At 59.4% G+C, this 14344-nt stretch overlaps 2 protein-coding genes across 5 annotated transcripts; both read left to right on the top strand.

Moving 5' to 3' along the window:
* Positions 1 to 9: 9 nt before the first annotated feature.
* LOC134516248 (uncharacterized) lies at positions 10 to 6174 on the top strand. Its single transcript, XM_063336218.1, has 16 exons — positions 10 to 140; positions 437 to 656; positions 736 to 861; positions 968 to 1065; positions 1164 to 1290; positions 1391 to 1485; positions 1568 to 1748; positions 1873 to 1979; positions 3583 to 3763; positions 4431 to 4640; positions 4823 to 4951; positions 5071 to 5168; positions 5275 to 5401; positions 5493 to 5587; positions 5667 to 5847; positions 5923 to 6174. Exons 2-16 carry the CDS (start codon positions 512 to 514, stop codon positions 6033 to 6035), a joined length of 2013 nt encoding a protein of 670 aa, XP_063192288.1. The 5' UTR covers positions 10 to 140; positions 437 to 511; the 3' UTR covers positions 6036 to 6174.
* LOC134516695 (sulfotransferase 1B1-like) lies at positions 5712 to 10607 on the top strand. 4 transcript variants are annotated; one of them, XM_063337161.1, is made up of 8 exons: positions 5712 to 5847; positions 7126 to 7274; positions 7497 to 7625; positions 7727 to 7824; positions 7993 to 8119; positions 8218 to 8312; positions 8390 to 8570; positions 8645 to 10607. In XM_063337161.1, the coding sequence occupies exons 2-8, from the start codon at positions 7127 to 7129 to the stop codon at positions 8755 to 8757; spliced, it is 891 nt and encodes a 296-aa protein (XP_063193231.1). In that variant the 5' UTR covers positions 5712 to 5847; position 7126; the 3' UTR covers positions 8758 to 10607. The 4 variants fall into 4 exon arrangements, with proteins under 4 accessions (XP_063193231.1, XP_063193232.1, XP_063193230.1 ...); XM_063337162.1 differs by lacking the exon at positions 5712 to 5847 and adding an exon at positions 6443 to 6639 and having other exon boundaries at positions 8686 to 10607; XM_063337160.1 differs by lacking the exon at positions 5712 to 5847 and adding an exon at positions 6443 to 6639 and having other exon boundaries at positions 7123 to 7274.
* The last annotated feature ends 3737 nt before the right edge of the window (positions 10608 to 14344 follow it).

The following is a 14344-nucleotide window of genomic DNA, read 5'->3' as shown; positions in this document are numbered from 1 at the left end:
TGCCCCCGTCCTCCGCGCCCCTAGGCCGAGCCGGCGTTCGTTAACCATTACCGGGGAGGTTAACGGGGAGGGGCGGGCGGAGGTGCCGAGACTCCCGGGGCCGCCAGCGCCGCCGACCAGCGTCCGCAGGGCACGGGCAGGTACGGCCGGCGGCGGGGATGGGGCGGGGGCTCCCAAACCCCGCGGCTCCCGCGAAGGGGGCTGAGGCGGGGGGAGAAGCGCGGCCGGGCGGGAGGGGAGGCGACGCCGGGCTGCGCTCCCGGGGGGCCCCTCGCGGCCGGGGCTTCGCGCTCGGCCGGCACCCAGGGGGCGGCGGCGGCGGCGTCCCGCCGGGGAGCGGGGCATCCCCTCGCCGGCACCGGCGGCACCTCCGCCGGGCGCCAGCCGGGGTGGACGCGGCCCGACGGGCGCTGCCCCAGCGACGGTCCCGCCACAGGATCCAGCCGTTCCCGAGGTCGCGGCGGCCGCCGGCAGGGAGGAGAGCCAGCGCGGAGGGCACCCCTCGTCGGCCATGGGGGTGGGAGACGTGGTGAGGGAGGAGCTCGGCAGCCTCCACGGCATCCCCCTCTACAAGTCCTTCGTGGAGGGCTGGCCGCAGGTGGAGGCTTTCCAAGCCCGGCCGGATGACCTGCTCGTCGCCACCTACCCCAAATCGGGTGAGTGGCCCCGGGGAAGGGCGCAGGGGGGACGGGGGCGGGGGGCGCCAGCCATTGCAACGCCGTCCCTGTGCTGCAGGCACGACGTGGCTCAGTGAGATCCTGGACATGATCTACCACGACGGCGATGTGGAGAAGTGCCGGCGGGATGCCATCTTCAACCGGGTGCCCTTCCTGGAAATGAAGGCCCAGGGGGTGCTGAGCGGTGAGACCCAAGCCCCGCGGCCCCCCTGGGCTGGGTGGGGAGGTGGCTGAGCTGGGGTGGGGGTGAGGGTGCTGGGGCTCACGCTGCTAAGCCCCCTGTCCCACAGGCGTCGAGCTGCTGGAGAAAACTCCATCCCCGCGGCTGGTGAAAACCCATCTCCCCGTCCAGCTTCTCCCGACCTCCTTCCGGGACAAGAACTGCAAGGTAACGCCGTGGGTGCCCCCCCTGCCTCTCTCCCTATCTGGGTGGCAGGGAGGAGGTGCCACTCTGCACCCCCCAACCACATCCTCGGCTGTCCCCAGGTCATCTACATGGCTCGCAACCCCAAGGATGTCGTCATCTCCTACTACTACTTCTACCAGATGGCCAAGATGCACCCTGACCCTGGCATACTGGGAGAGTTCCTGGAGGCCTTCATGGCTGGCAAAGGTGGGGGGCTGAGCCCCAGGGTGCCCACCCCAAAATGCTGGTGGGGAGGGCATCCTCCGACACCCCGCTTTTCATCTCACCCTTTGATCGCATCCCACAGTGGCCTACGGGTCCTGGTATGAGCACGTGCGGGGCTGGTGGGAGAAGAAGCAGGAGAAGCAGCTCCTCTACCTCTTCTATGAGGACATGAAGAAGGTGAGGGTGGGATGGAGGGGAGGGCTCCCCGGTTGCCCCCCCCAGCCTTTTGAGCAGCCTCCCCATGTCAGCCATCCTGCAGGACCCACAGCGGGAGTTGCAGAAGATCCTGCGGTTCCTGGGCAAGGAGGCACCAGAGGGAATGGTGGAGAGCATCCTCCACCACACCTCCTTCCAGGAGATGAAGAAGAACCCCGCCGCCAACTACGAGACCATGCCCACTGCTCTGATGGATCACAGCCTCTCCCCCTTCCTCCGGAAAGGTAGGGTTCGGCAAGCATTGGAGGGTTTGGGAGCGGTGTCCTCAGGCTATATTGCAGCCCCCATCCGTAGCTGCAAATATCTCAGGGGTGTCAGGATTTGCCCCACTTGCTTTCTCACCCCCAGGGATCTCTGGGGACTGGAAGAACCACTTCACTGTAGCCCAGAATGAGCGCTTTGACCAGCACTACTGGGAGCACATGGCGGGCTCCGACCTCTGCTTCCAGATGGAGGTGTGAGGAGCTCATCGCCCTTCCCAGGGGGGCTCCACTTTTCCCTTCTCTCCCAGCAGGGAGGGTGGGTCTGGATGGAGCATCCTCGTGACGATTCACTTTACCCCCTGCAATAAATTGGGATAACCAGAGAGTGAGCCATTGCCTGTGGGGAAAGGTGGGGAGAGGCTGAACCCCCCGAATCCTGGGCAGCAGCCGGGGACAACCCTACGCTCAGTGGGCAGAAGGGTAGTTGAGGGCATGGTAGATTTTTAGCCAGTGGTCAGGCGTCATTGGGGGCGGGCATCCTCCCAAAAACCACTGCTGTCCCCCAACACCTTGGGTGACCCCAGCCCCATCCTACCGAGGTGCCTGGAGGAAGGAAAGATTGGTCAAGAGTGGAAAAGCCCCAAAGCGCTGGCGAATCTGCTGCCCTCAGCTCTTGTGTGCGCCGGAGCTTTCGTGCCTCTGGGTTGTGGCAAGTTTCTTGACAGAGCGGGCGGTGGCAGGGCTCGCCCCAGGCTTCCTGGCCCAGCCTGAGCTCGTCAGCCCGCGGTTTGCACTTCCCTGCCTGGCCTATTGCCACACTTGCCAACATTGCCATCCTTGCCAGATGGGGAGCTCCCCCTGCAACCTCCAACCCGGCTGCGCTGAGCTCTTTCTCGAGGATGGCTGGAACGAACCAGTCCCTGTCCCACTGCGGGCAAGGGTTTGCTTTGGAGCCCCAAATTCCCCTGTTACACCCTATCTCGAGCCTGTTCTTGAGTTTCCAAAATTGCAGCTCCTGGGGTTGTTTCATTCCCAAAGTGATGCAACTGGGATCCGACTCCTGAAGAGGAGCAGCAGCACTATGAGGGGAACTCTCCCACAGGAATAAATCCTTTCCACGCATTTAAATGCCGATGGAGATCCCTGCGCTTCCCCAGCTCCTGGCTTCGCTTGCGGGGTTTGCACACACAGCCAATTTTGCTGGCATATGGACTGATGGATGGGGCAGGGAGGAGGCATGTCCCTGCCTGCAAAACACCTGACACGGCACATCCCGCCTCACCAGGCCAAATCAGGGACGTTTTTCTCGAGGCTGCAAACAGTCGAGCTGCTCCCCCTGCCCTGCTGACATCTCTCCTGCCCTCCTGCTCCCTCCCGGCTCACATTTGCCCATGAGAAGCAGATAAGGAGGAGCATTTCACCACCACCGGCGTCTTTAAACCCTTGTCGCAGAAGCACGGTATCAGCTGCGCTCGTGCTTTGCAACCCTGCAAACTTTGGACCCGTATTTGAGTGCATCAAGGGTGTTGGGAGGGGGGTGACCAAAGCCTGCCCCCCACATCCCACCAGCGAGCCCCGTGCCAGTGCGAGGAGCTGGGGACGTCCACGGGGGTGACCCGCGGATCGGGGCAGGGGGATGTTCAAACCCCCCGGGACGTGGGTTGGGATTTCCTCCCTGCGTTTTCCTTCGTGGGCGGAGGGGAAGGCGGTGATTTCGCGCACCGCCAACTCTTACCCCCCCCCCCCATCTATGCGTTTACCGAGGGTCTGCTGAGCACGGCACAGCTCATCACAGGCGCCTGGGGACCGTCCCCGGGGGGCTGCGTCCCCATCCCCGCTTTCCCCTTCCCCGCAGCGCCGGGACCGTGTCGCTCCGTGTCCCTTCCCTCTGGACGCCCCCCCGGGCCTCCCGCAGCCCCAGGCGCCTCCCCGCGCCTCCATCTTCCACGCGGGGCAGGGAAATAACAAATCCCGCCCCCGCAAGCTGCGGGCGAAGCTCTGCCTCCTCCCTGCCAGGGCGCCAGAGGAAGAGGAAGGTACCGGGGAGACCCCGGCCGGGTTCGGGGGCGCCCCGGCCTCGCAAGCCGGGGGGGGGGGTGGCTGAGGGGGGCCGCGGGGGGCTCGGGGGTGGTCCGGGGAGGGGTGTCTGGGTGTCCCCGCAAGCCCCTGGGGGACGGAGGCGAGCCGCAAAGCCGCTCTCCCAAAATTAAAGGGTGGCGGGGGAGGTTTCGCAGCCCCAGGCTCGAGCGGTTCCGTCCCGGCCGGCGGGGTGGAAAGGTTTCCCGGGGGGAGTCCTGCCTTCCCCGCTCCCCCCTCCTTCAAACCCTCCCATAGCTGCCCCCCGCCCCTGCGGGAATTTTGGGGGCGGGCTGGGGGTGCAGGGAGCATGGAGGGGCACAGCCGGCCCTGGGGGGCTGAGGGCGGCGCAGGCAGGGGGCAGCTGCCCGTTCCAAGCTGGCAGCGCTGTTTCTGGGGTGCAAAAGCTCGCAGGGGCTTTGCTGGCTGGGGTTTCAGGCTGCTTTCTGACACACACCCCCCACCCCTGGCTATTTTTTCCCCCGGGTGGCACCCCGAGCCCGCCCCCAAAATTCCTGCAGGAGGCAGGTGTTACCTCTCGGGATGGCAGCAAAGCCGGAGACGGTTTCCTTCCCGTGGCCGGAGTAGCTGGGCTCAGCAGGGATTCTGGGGACTCTGGGGGATGAGGTGGCCCCGTGATGCTCCCTGCTGCCAGCCAGCCCCCTCCCCGCGTCCCCATCCCCAGCAGGATGGCCGATCCAGACACCTACCTGCGGCAGCCTTGGCGCATGGTGCACGACATCCCCATGGTCAGCGCCTTCTCCCACAACTGGGAGCGGATTGACAACTTCCAGAGCCGCCCCGAGGACATCGTGGTGGTCACCTTCCCCAAATCTGGTGAGTGTCCCCGGGCACTGGAGAGGGGCTGTGCTCAGGAAGGGAAGCACCAGCCTGCGTCTCCCCAGGCTGGGACTGGGGGGGATGCTGAAAGGCAACGCCGGTCAACAGCGCCCTCAGGTACCCAGGATGGGGCTCCGGTGCGAATGGCATCAACTGGACACCCAACTTCTCCTCGCCAGGCACCACCTGGGTCAGCGAGATCGTGGACATGATCCTGAAAGGCGGCAACCCCGAGAAGTGCAAGCGGGACATTATCAGCAACAGGGTGCCCATGCTGGAGTTTGCTGCCCATGGGAAGATGCCGGCAGGTAGTGGGGTGGCAGGGGGTAGCGGGGGGCAGGGTGTGCTGGATGGGGAACTGGCTTTGTTTTGGGAGGGAGGCACCTGCCAGCAATGGGAGCATTCCTGGGGGCAATCTCCCTTGCAGGCACAGAGCAGCTGGAGGCCATGGCATCCCCTCGCATCATCAAGACCCACATCCCAGCTCACATTTTGCCTAAATCCTTCTGGGAAAACCGCTGCAAGGTAACAGGCCGGAGGGGACACACCTGGAGGGACCCAGCAGAGATAAGGTGGAGACTTGCCCCACCGGGACCTTGCAAGTCCCCACATGTCACCAAGCTCTCTGCAGATGATCTACGTGGGGCGCAACGCCAAGGATGTGGCCGTCTCCTTCTACCATTTTGACCTGATGAATCAGTTCCACCCGCACCCTGGGACATGGGCCCAGTACCTGGAGGAGTTCATGGCTGGCAGAGGTGGGACAGGGGCACCCACAGGTGCATGTGGGGATCCTGTGGTGGGGTGCTGTTACCCACAGATGCCCTCCTGGCTGCTCTCCCCACACAGTGGCATATGGCTCCTGGTACAACCATGTCAAGGACTACTGGGAGCGGAGGAAGGACCACCCCATCCTCTACCTCTTCTATGAGGACTTGAAGGAGGTGATGGATTGGGGTGGATGCTGGTATGGGGTCTGGGGGAGGGTGGCAGGAGGGGTGATCATCACCCTGTGTCCTGCAGGACCTCCGCCGGGAGATTGCCAAGATGGCCCACTTCCTGGGGCAGGAGCTGCCGGAGGCGACGCTGGATGCCATCACCCGACACACCTCCTTTGAGGCCATGCGGGACAACCCCACCACCAACTACAGCATGGTGCCCTCCTACTTCATGGACCATGGCATCTCCCCCTTCATGCGCAAAGGTGAGCGGCCCTGGGGGGCTCCTTATGCATGGTCCCCCCCAGCCCCCTGCTGAGGCCCATCTTGCCCGGCCCCAGGCACCACCGGTGACTGGAAGAATCACTTCACCGTGGCCCAGAGCGAGCGCTTTGACCAGGACTACATGCAGAAGATGTCAGACACCGACCTGCGCTTCCGCACCCAGATTTGAGGAGGCACCGCTGGATGCCCCCCAAATCCACCCTGTGCCGACGGCACTGCTGCCGCCACACTGGGGGGGCTCCTTCCCCTCTCCTGGGACTGCTGGAGAGAAATAAAATGTTCTCCCTAATCCCACCAGGGGATGCTCACTGCCCTGTGCCTGCGCTCGCCCTGGGGCCACTGGCCTCTCTTCGGGCTGGGGACAAGCCTGTGCCACCCTGTGTCCCCTCAGCCATCGTGGCGTGGGGATTGCTGCCAGCAGCTCGTGGGATCACAGAGGATTTTGCCAAAACTGCGTGCAGGGAAGGTGCCAGCTGAGCGCGGGGAGCAACAGTTGGCCTCCCCGTCCCCATGTAGGGGGACACGGGCTGGGACTTGTGGGTGGGGAGTGGGGCCTGTGGGGCTGGAGATGTCCACCACGGCGCCCCGGGGAGGTCAGTGGCTGCCGGCTTCTCCCCGCGCTCGCTCCTCCCTCCCGGCAGCCGCAGCGCTGGCAAACATCGCTGCCCTTGGCCGCCCGCCCTCTTCACTTCTCCGCCCTGTAAAAACAGCTGCCGGGCCCCACGTCTCCCTGTCCTGGCCGTCACCCTCCTCGCAGAGCAGCACGGCGTTAGGTGAGCGGGTGCCCTGGGGCGCCCTGTGGGTGCCCTGCCCACGCTCAGCCGCTCGGGGACGCGTGCCGTGGGGTCCAAGGTGGTGGGTTTGGGGTACTATGGGGTGCAGCCAGCACTCCTAAAACTCCCTCTGGGCTGGGGGCTGCTGCGATAACCCCAGGGACCCGGTTCCCTGCTCACCTGGGGTGCTGAGGCAGGGGGAGAGCTGTCACGCCCGGGTGACGCCGGCACCCCACGGGCACCTCCAGCCCTTGCTGGGGCACGGGGTGGGCTCCTGCCCCCACAGACGGGAACCTCGTCCCCAAAGGCGGGGGTAGCGGCAGGGCTGTGGTGACCTTTGGCTCCTGCGCTAGCGGTGTCACTGCCGCTCCCCAGGCAGGCACGTTGCCAGGTGTCCGCAATGACCTGGCCAGTGGCCGCCCTGGGAGGGCGAGGGCCCCCCCCCCCTCACTGGCCACCTTCCCGACGCGTTCCTGTTGTCAGCAGGATGACTGATCCAGACACCTACCTGCGGCAGCCCTGCCGCATGGTGCACGGCGTCCCCATGGTCAACGCCTTCACCCACGACTGGGAGCGGGTTGACACCTTCCAGAGCCGCCCCGAGGACATTGTGGTGGTCACCTTCCCCAAATCCGGTGAGTGTCCCCAAGCCCACCAGACGCGGCGGTGCCGGGTGGGCAGGCGTGTTTTATGGCTGGGACCTGCTGCCTGGGGTCGCAACACATTTGGGGCTGTCCGACAGAGCCGTGCGGGATTTCCCTTTGCCCCCACAGCATCCGGTCAAGGTCCAGGGGGGTGTTGGTGCTGAGCCCCACCAATGCTGCACTGGGCCCCCCCCCGGTGGCTTCTTTCTCCAGGCACCACCTGGGTCACCGAGATTGTGGACATGATCCTACACGGCGGTGATACCGAGAAGTGCAAGCGGGACATTATCAGCAACAGGGTGCCCATGCTGGAGTTCGCTGCGCCTGGGCAGATGACAGCAGGTAGTGGGACATGGGGGCTTGGCCACCGGCCCCTCTCCAGGGACTGAGCCCAAGGGGACTCTGCCAAGGGCCCACTAGGGATGTGCTTTGGGGTCCCTCAGGGACAGACCTGCTGGCCACCATGCCCTCTCCCCGCGTGGTGAAGACCCACCTGCCCGCACATATCCTGCCCAAATCCTTCTGGGAAAACCGCTGCAAGGTAACCCCCAACCCTACTCTCTGCCCCGGGAGGCATTGCAGCCCCCCTGTTCCCCTGGGGCGGGACCCCCTCCTGCTCCCTCCAGCATCCTAAGTGGTGTTGGGCCTGGATCATCTCCCCTCTTGGGGGTTCTGGACCTGCCCCTCGTACCCCATGGCCCCTCTGCAGATGATCTACGTGGGGCGCAACGCCAAGGATGTGGCCGTCTCCTTCTACCACTTTGACCTGATGAACAAGTTCGAGCCGCACCCTGGGACATGGGCCCAGTACCTGGAGGAGTTCATGGCTGGCAGAGGTGGGACAGGGGCATCCCGGGGTGGGGAAGATGTGTCACCTCATGCCCCTCCCCCAGCTCTCCCACTGACAATCCCCGTGGCCGCTCTGTCCATGCAGTGGCATATGGCTCCTGGTACGACCATGTCAAGGACTACTGGGAGCGGAGGAAGGACCACCCCATCCTCTACCTCTTCTATGAGGACTTGAAGGAGGTGATGGATTGGGGTGGATGCTGGTATGGGGTCTGGGGTGGTGGCAGGAGGGTTGAACATCACCCTGTGTCCTGCAGGACCTCCGCCGGGAGATTGCCAAGATGGCCCACTTCCTGGGGCAGGAGCTGCCGGAGGCGACGCTGGATGCCATCACCCGACACACCTCCTTTGAGGCCATGCGGGACAACCCCACCACCAACTACAGCATGGTGCCCTCCCACTTCATGGACCAGAGCATCTCCCCCTTCATGCGCAAAGGTGAGTGGCCCAGGGGGCTCCCAGCACATGGTCCCCCCCAGCCCCCTGCTGAGGCCCATCTTGCCCGGCCCCAGGCACCACCGGTGACTGGAAGAATCACTTCACCGTGGCCCAGAGCGAGCGCTTTGACCAGGACTACATGCAGAAGATGTCAGACACCGACCTGCGCTTCCGCACCCAGATTTGAGATGGGACCATCGCCTTCCCCCCAAACCCACCCCCACCAGTCCTGCTCCCTGGCAGCAGCTCCAGCACCACCCCGGTCTGCCCGCATCTCACTGGCTCCCCCACGCCAGAGAGACTTTTGCAAAACTGGAGAGTTGTATTTCTGCATTTTCCTCACAAATTTGCACCCGTGTGGAAGTTACTGCATTGCTGCAGAGCATTGTGGACCTCACCCCACCGCGCATCACCCCAGCCCCGCGTTGCCCACCCAGGACGTGTGTAGGATATGCCTGTGCGGCTTTATGTGGAGGAATAAAAAAGCCAGTACGTGGTGCAGAGGCGTTTCCAGCACGTGACGAATAAAAGTTGCTAGCAGCTTCTGCGTGTGCATCTCTACCAGCGCTCACACGGGGTGCCGCACCCACCATCTCCTACCTCAGAAACCCCCCTGCTGATGTCACCCTTTAGCGGGGGAGAGGACAGGACAGGACAGGGCACTGTGATCATGCCATGCTTCCCCCTCGCTGCTGGGGCCACGTAGGAGAGATGAGGTGAGCAGGATGGGGAGGGACAAAATCAGCCCCAGGGTGACTGGGAGATGGCCGCAGCCTGGGGATCTTGGGACCAATCCTTCCACCCAGGAGTAATGAAGCTGGAAGCAAAAGGAGGATTTTGCCAGTTGCTTTCGTGCCGTCCTTCTCCCAGGAACCTGGAAGCTGTTACGCTGTCCCAGTCTCCCCACAACCACATTGCCCATCAGGGATGGCCCCAGGGGGGTAAGAGCAAAGGGTCTCCTCAGCCGCTCCCCCTCTCACCGTGGCCAGAAAAAACACAGCTAAAGGGCGCACTGCAGCACCGTGGCACACGGAATCATAGACTTGCCTAGGTTGGAAGGGACCTTTAAGACCATCGAGTCCAACCATCAGCCTAACACTGACAAAACCACCACTAAACCATGTCCCTCAGCACCACGTCTGCCTGGCTTTTAAATACCTCCAGTGATGGCAATTCCAGCACTCCCCTGGGCAGCCTGTTCCAATGCTTGATAACCCTCTCGGTGAAGAAATTTTTCCTAATATCCATCCTAAATCTCCCTTGTTGCAACTTGAGGCCATTTTCTCTTGTCCTATCACTTGTTCCTTGGGAGAAGAGACCACCCCCACCTCTCTACGGCCTCCTCTCAGGCAGTTGTAGAGAGCAATAAGGTCTCCCCTCAGCATCCTTTTCTCCAGGCTGAACACCCTCAGCCACTTTCTCAGAGGACTTGTTCTCCAGACCCCTCACCAGCTTCGTTGCCCTTCTCTGGACACCCTCCAGCACCCCAATGTCTTTCTTGTAGTGAGGCAATCAAAACTGAACACAGTATTCGAGGTGGGGCCTAGATGGGCCTCGAACAGCATTGCTAAAAGCTGGTGCTTTTAAAATAGCTGGTTTTATGTCACGATCATTTAACTAAAGGAAACTACAAGTTGGATGGTTGTCGGGTCCCAATACCTCAGATGCTGTCCCCTCCTGCCCACGTTCATCATCCTCTCTTCTGTTTGGTATATGTGCAAGACAAACTTGCCTGCAACCTGGAGGAAACATCCATTGCTTGCAGGCGCCGAGCCTCTCTGAAAATGCAATTTCCTTCTCAGGAGTGGATGAAACAGGCCATGAGGTTAAAAAAAATGGCCATGTTGCACCCAGACACAACCCAGTGCTGAAACAGGGGCTATTGCATGTGAAACAAACATCATTCAGCAAAATCCTTGGAGTTTGGCCATTAGGTACCGCAAGCCCAACAAAAATGGGGTGGGGTGTGGTGGGCATCGCAGCAGAGATACATCTTACCTGCAGGATGTGTGGGTAGAAAACAAGAAAAAGAGAAGATACGGAACTGTGATCCCTTCTTGGAAGAAATGTTATTTTAAGTCATAATAAAATAATTGCAAATGGTTTCTGTTTCTCCCTCCGATGCCGTGTGCTTCTGTGAGTTGTACGATGTGGTTTGTGTATTGCGTGACTGTAGTGATTTGTTACAGAAGGACGCAGCAGGCGCTGAACCTCGCTGTCCCCTCTTACCTTGCAGTCTCAGCACGAACAAAACTGAGCCAGAGATGCCGGAAAAGGGGATGGTGAAAATAATGCAGGTACTTACAGACAGGAGCGGAGATACCTGAACTGGTGAGTGGTGGCTTCAGCCACTTCTGTCACACAGGAAAGATGCCATGTAGGAAGCAGCTCCTGGGCCAGATGTGGTTCCCTGTGTCAGGTCACTCTGAAGTGTTGTCTTCTACAAATCTGCCTTTGAAACCCTGACTCTTGAGACATCCATCACATCCCAGAGCACATTGTGCCTCCCCTGGGAATTTGCTTTTCCCCCACAAGTTGCTTTTCTGGGGTTTGGTTGGTTTTTTTGAGATCTCTTACTTCAAGCACTGAGATACTACCAGCAATTCCTCCACATTGATCTTCCCCACCCTTCAGGACTCTATAGGCTTTTCTCATAACACAGCCTCCCTCAGCTGTGTATTTTTAGGCTGAAGGCATCCGAGTCTATTCAGGCGCTGGATTTCCTCTGCTGATTTATCTCTCAGCCCCTTGACATCATGACATCTTGCTACAGGAATTTCCTTTCATTCTTACTCCTGCTGTTGAGACTCAGCACCCCCAGCATGTGTTTTGGCCCCGCTGTCCTTGCCAAAGACTGCTCCTCCACTCATGTCAACAACTCATTCCTCTGTAATTTGCTCCAGGCATTTTCTTCCCTCCCTAAATCTCTTGCACACCTGTTGCTGCTTGGATATAAAGCCAGACCTTCTAATCACCCCTGCTTTGCTCCTTAGATGTTTCCATTTGTGTGGAAGCACACAGATGGTTTTTTTGTTTCCTCAAAGCATCTCTGGTCTGTTAGATGACTCTCTAATGGCACCTCTTTCCTCTTCATAATTTAGATAGCAGCTCCTGTGAAATGTATAGGGGCATCATATGCACTTCAGTGGTTTTGCTCACTGCTCTCAATGAGAACAATTATTTTTTGGTGTATTTATCTTTCATCCCTGGGCATAAAGCGCAAACCTACCAGCACCTGTCCTCGCCGCTGTAGATACGGGGCTTGTTAGCAGCTGAAGAGATGCAACATAACCAGCTAGGGGAGGTTAAAATGCTGTGCCCCAGAAGTGTTGTGTGGATTCAGACTGCTAAGGCCCCAGGAAAAAAACCAAGTACATGATTATGAGGCCAGAGGAGGGATTGCAGAAGTAACTATGCCCTTAAAAGCACCATCTAGCAAATCAGGGCAGGACGAGTGCAGCTCCCTTGTAAACACCATTGTAAAACCAGGACTTTGAATCCCTCGATATGAACCTCTCTTCCCACTGCTTGTCAATGCCAAGAGGTACATACGGCAGGTGAAAGTCCCAGTGGGGACAGAGGAGCCTTCCTCCTCGTGGCCATGTGCAGACGCCTGGGAGCGGAGCCATGGACCACAGAAGGAGTTTCCTGCTGGTTTAGACGCAGGAGCTCAGGGGAAGTCCTTAATGCTCATGCTAAGAGTGGCCAAGGGCGCTGCCACATCGCATGCAGAGATCCAGGCATCCAAGCTGGTGACAGCCAAAGCAGAGAACGTTTCCTCCCTCTCACTCCTCCAGCCTCAAAAGCCCCAGCCGATATCCCACCTATACCTCCAGGGCAAACAGAGGAGGAAACACAAACCTCTCCCGGTGAAATACACCCAAGGGATGAAATGGCATCCCTCACAGTTACAAGGTGAAGCCCAAGTCCAAACCTCCAGGCCTGATTTCCTGGGAGCAGAGGGGTTGCCTCTATTTGTGTCCCATTCAGGCATGCAGAAACACTCCTCCACACTGCAGTTAGCAGCTGATGAGGTGCTCCCCTCTGCATCCCAGTCCGTGGCACAGTGGATCACCTCCGAACCTGCAATATCAGAGGAAAAGCAGTCTCTGCCTTCCCTGCATGCCGAAATACAAGAGGAGCCGTGGTCACGGGCACTGCTGGCAAGGAGGCTGTCTCCGAGGACGCGTGCCGAGGCGGGGGTGCAGACTTCCCACACAGATATGCCTCTGGGGAATAAGTGGCAGATGTATCGCTTGCGCACCGAGGCCCAGGTACAAACCTCGTGCCAGCAGCTTCCAGTGTCAAACAGCAAAACTTCGCTCCTGCAAGACACAGATGTGTCTCAGGCCCTTGAGCAGGCTGCATCCAAGTAAGAAAAAGTTATTTCTCATAAATATTCCCTGGCCAGGGATGAGCTTTGCTCTGCTGAGATGAGAAAGCCAGCAAGAAACTACAGTACAGCAGCAGGGTTACGTACAATTGGTGGATTCACCCAAAATTTAGCAGGGATTTCAATTTAGTTTTCATTCCCCTGCAGAGCTATGAACACACAAAATGCATTCCAGCATCTGAATACATTACTAAGTGGCTCGATGCAACGGCTGCCGGCCAACCATTCAGGGGGGCCCCAGCTCCGTGATAGCCTGGTCTTTGCCCAACTCCTCTCTGGCCCAGCAGCAAACTCATCCACTAAAATAAATCGTTGGCAAGCCGACCTGGCACAGGGAAAGGCTTGGCATGGGAGCATGAGCAGCAAATGTGCGTGAGAAGGCAGAAGGGAGAGAGCAACTGCCCCTTTCTGGGCTGGGAGCCATTGGATGAGTCCCATCACGTCTATACCCTCAATATTTGCAAATTTTCCCATCTCCGTAGCACTCAGCTTTCCCTTGGGGGTCGGACGGATGCTGGCAGGACAGGGGTGTGCCGTATCTGCAGGCAGTTTCGTCAAGTCTCTGCTGCTGTGCCTCACTGTAGAGCTGACGAGGACAGGGTGCAGCATCTCTTCTCCACCAAAAATGCACAATTCCCAGCAGGGACACAAAGCTTGGCCGGCCTGGATCTTCTTTCCTTTCCGTTTTTTTCTTTTTGGCTTTGCAGAGTGGAAATGGCTCCAGTGCAAGCCACCCCAGCATCTGTAAGTTTCCATGCCAAGGTGCCCTTGCAGCATCGCAACAGCAGTGAAGAGAGTTCATAAAATCTTAAACCGAATCAATAAAAACAAGTGAAATGCTATAAACCTAGCCCGCGGTATGTTTGCCTGACAGCTGCAGGGTAGAGGTATAAAGATACAATTTAGCTGAAAAAGGTGGTTATGGTAAGGCTATTTCAGCTCATTAACTTTTGCCGGAGTTTCCCTATTACCCCTGGGGATTACGTGCGAGTAGGCGTTTTACTCAACATTTGCACACGTGCCTCCGCAAAATTGCTCCATCCAGTCTGTACTCAGGGATGAGCCAACCTTGACGTTTTCCCCACCCAGCCTTCCCCCCCCTCAACAACAACAACAAAAAAACCCACGAAAAAACATAGTCAAGACTTTCAAGTCTGCTTTCAGTCCAGAAGCAATAAGTTAAAGGAAAACCACAGAGTCACTGGGTGCTTCTCAGGGCAAAAGCTTCCCTTTTCTACCCTGGCACTGAATTTTTGAGGTGCTGGCTGGCCTCAAGGTTTTCTAGAAATACAGGTGCCACGTACACCCTCACCCCCATTCATTCAGCAAAACGGTGAAGAGACCCGTATGTGGAAAACACCAGTTTGTGTTGCCTAACTTT

This window comes from Chroicocephalus ridibundus, chromosome 5 (genome assembly GCF_963924245.1).
Source record: "Chroicocephalus ridibundus chromosome 5, bChrRid1.1, whole genome shotgun sequence".
In the NCBI taxonomy this organism is placed as follows: Eukaryota; Metazoa; Chordata; class Aves; order Charadriiformes; family Laridae; genus Chroicocephalus; species Chroicocephalus ridibundus.
Note: the sequence above shows the minus strand (reverse complement) of the source record. Positions and strands in the feature narration are given on the sequence as shown.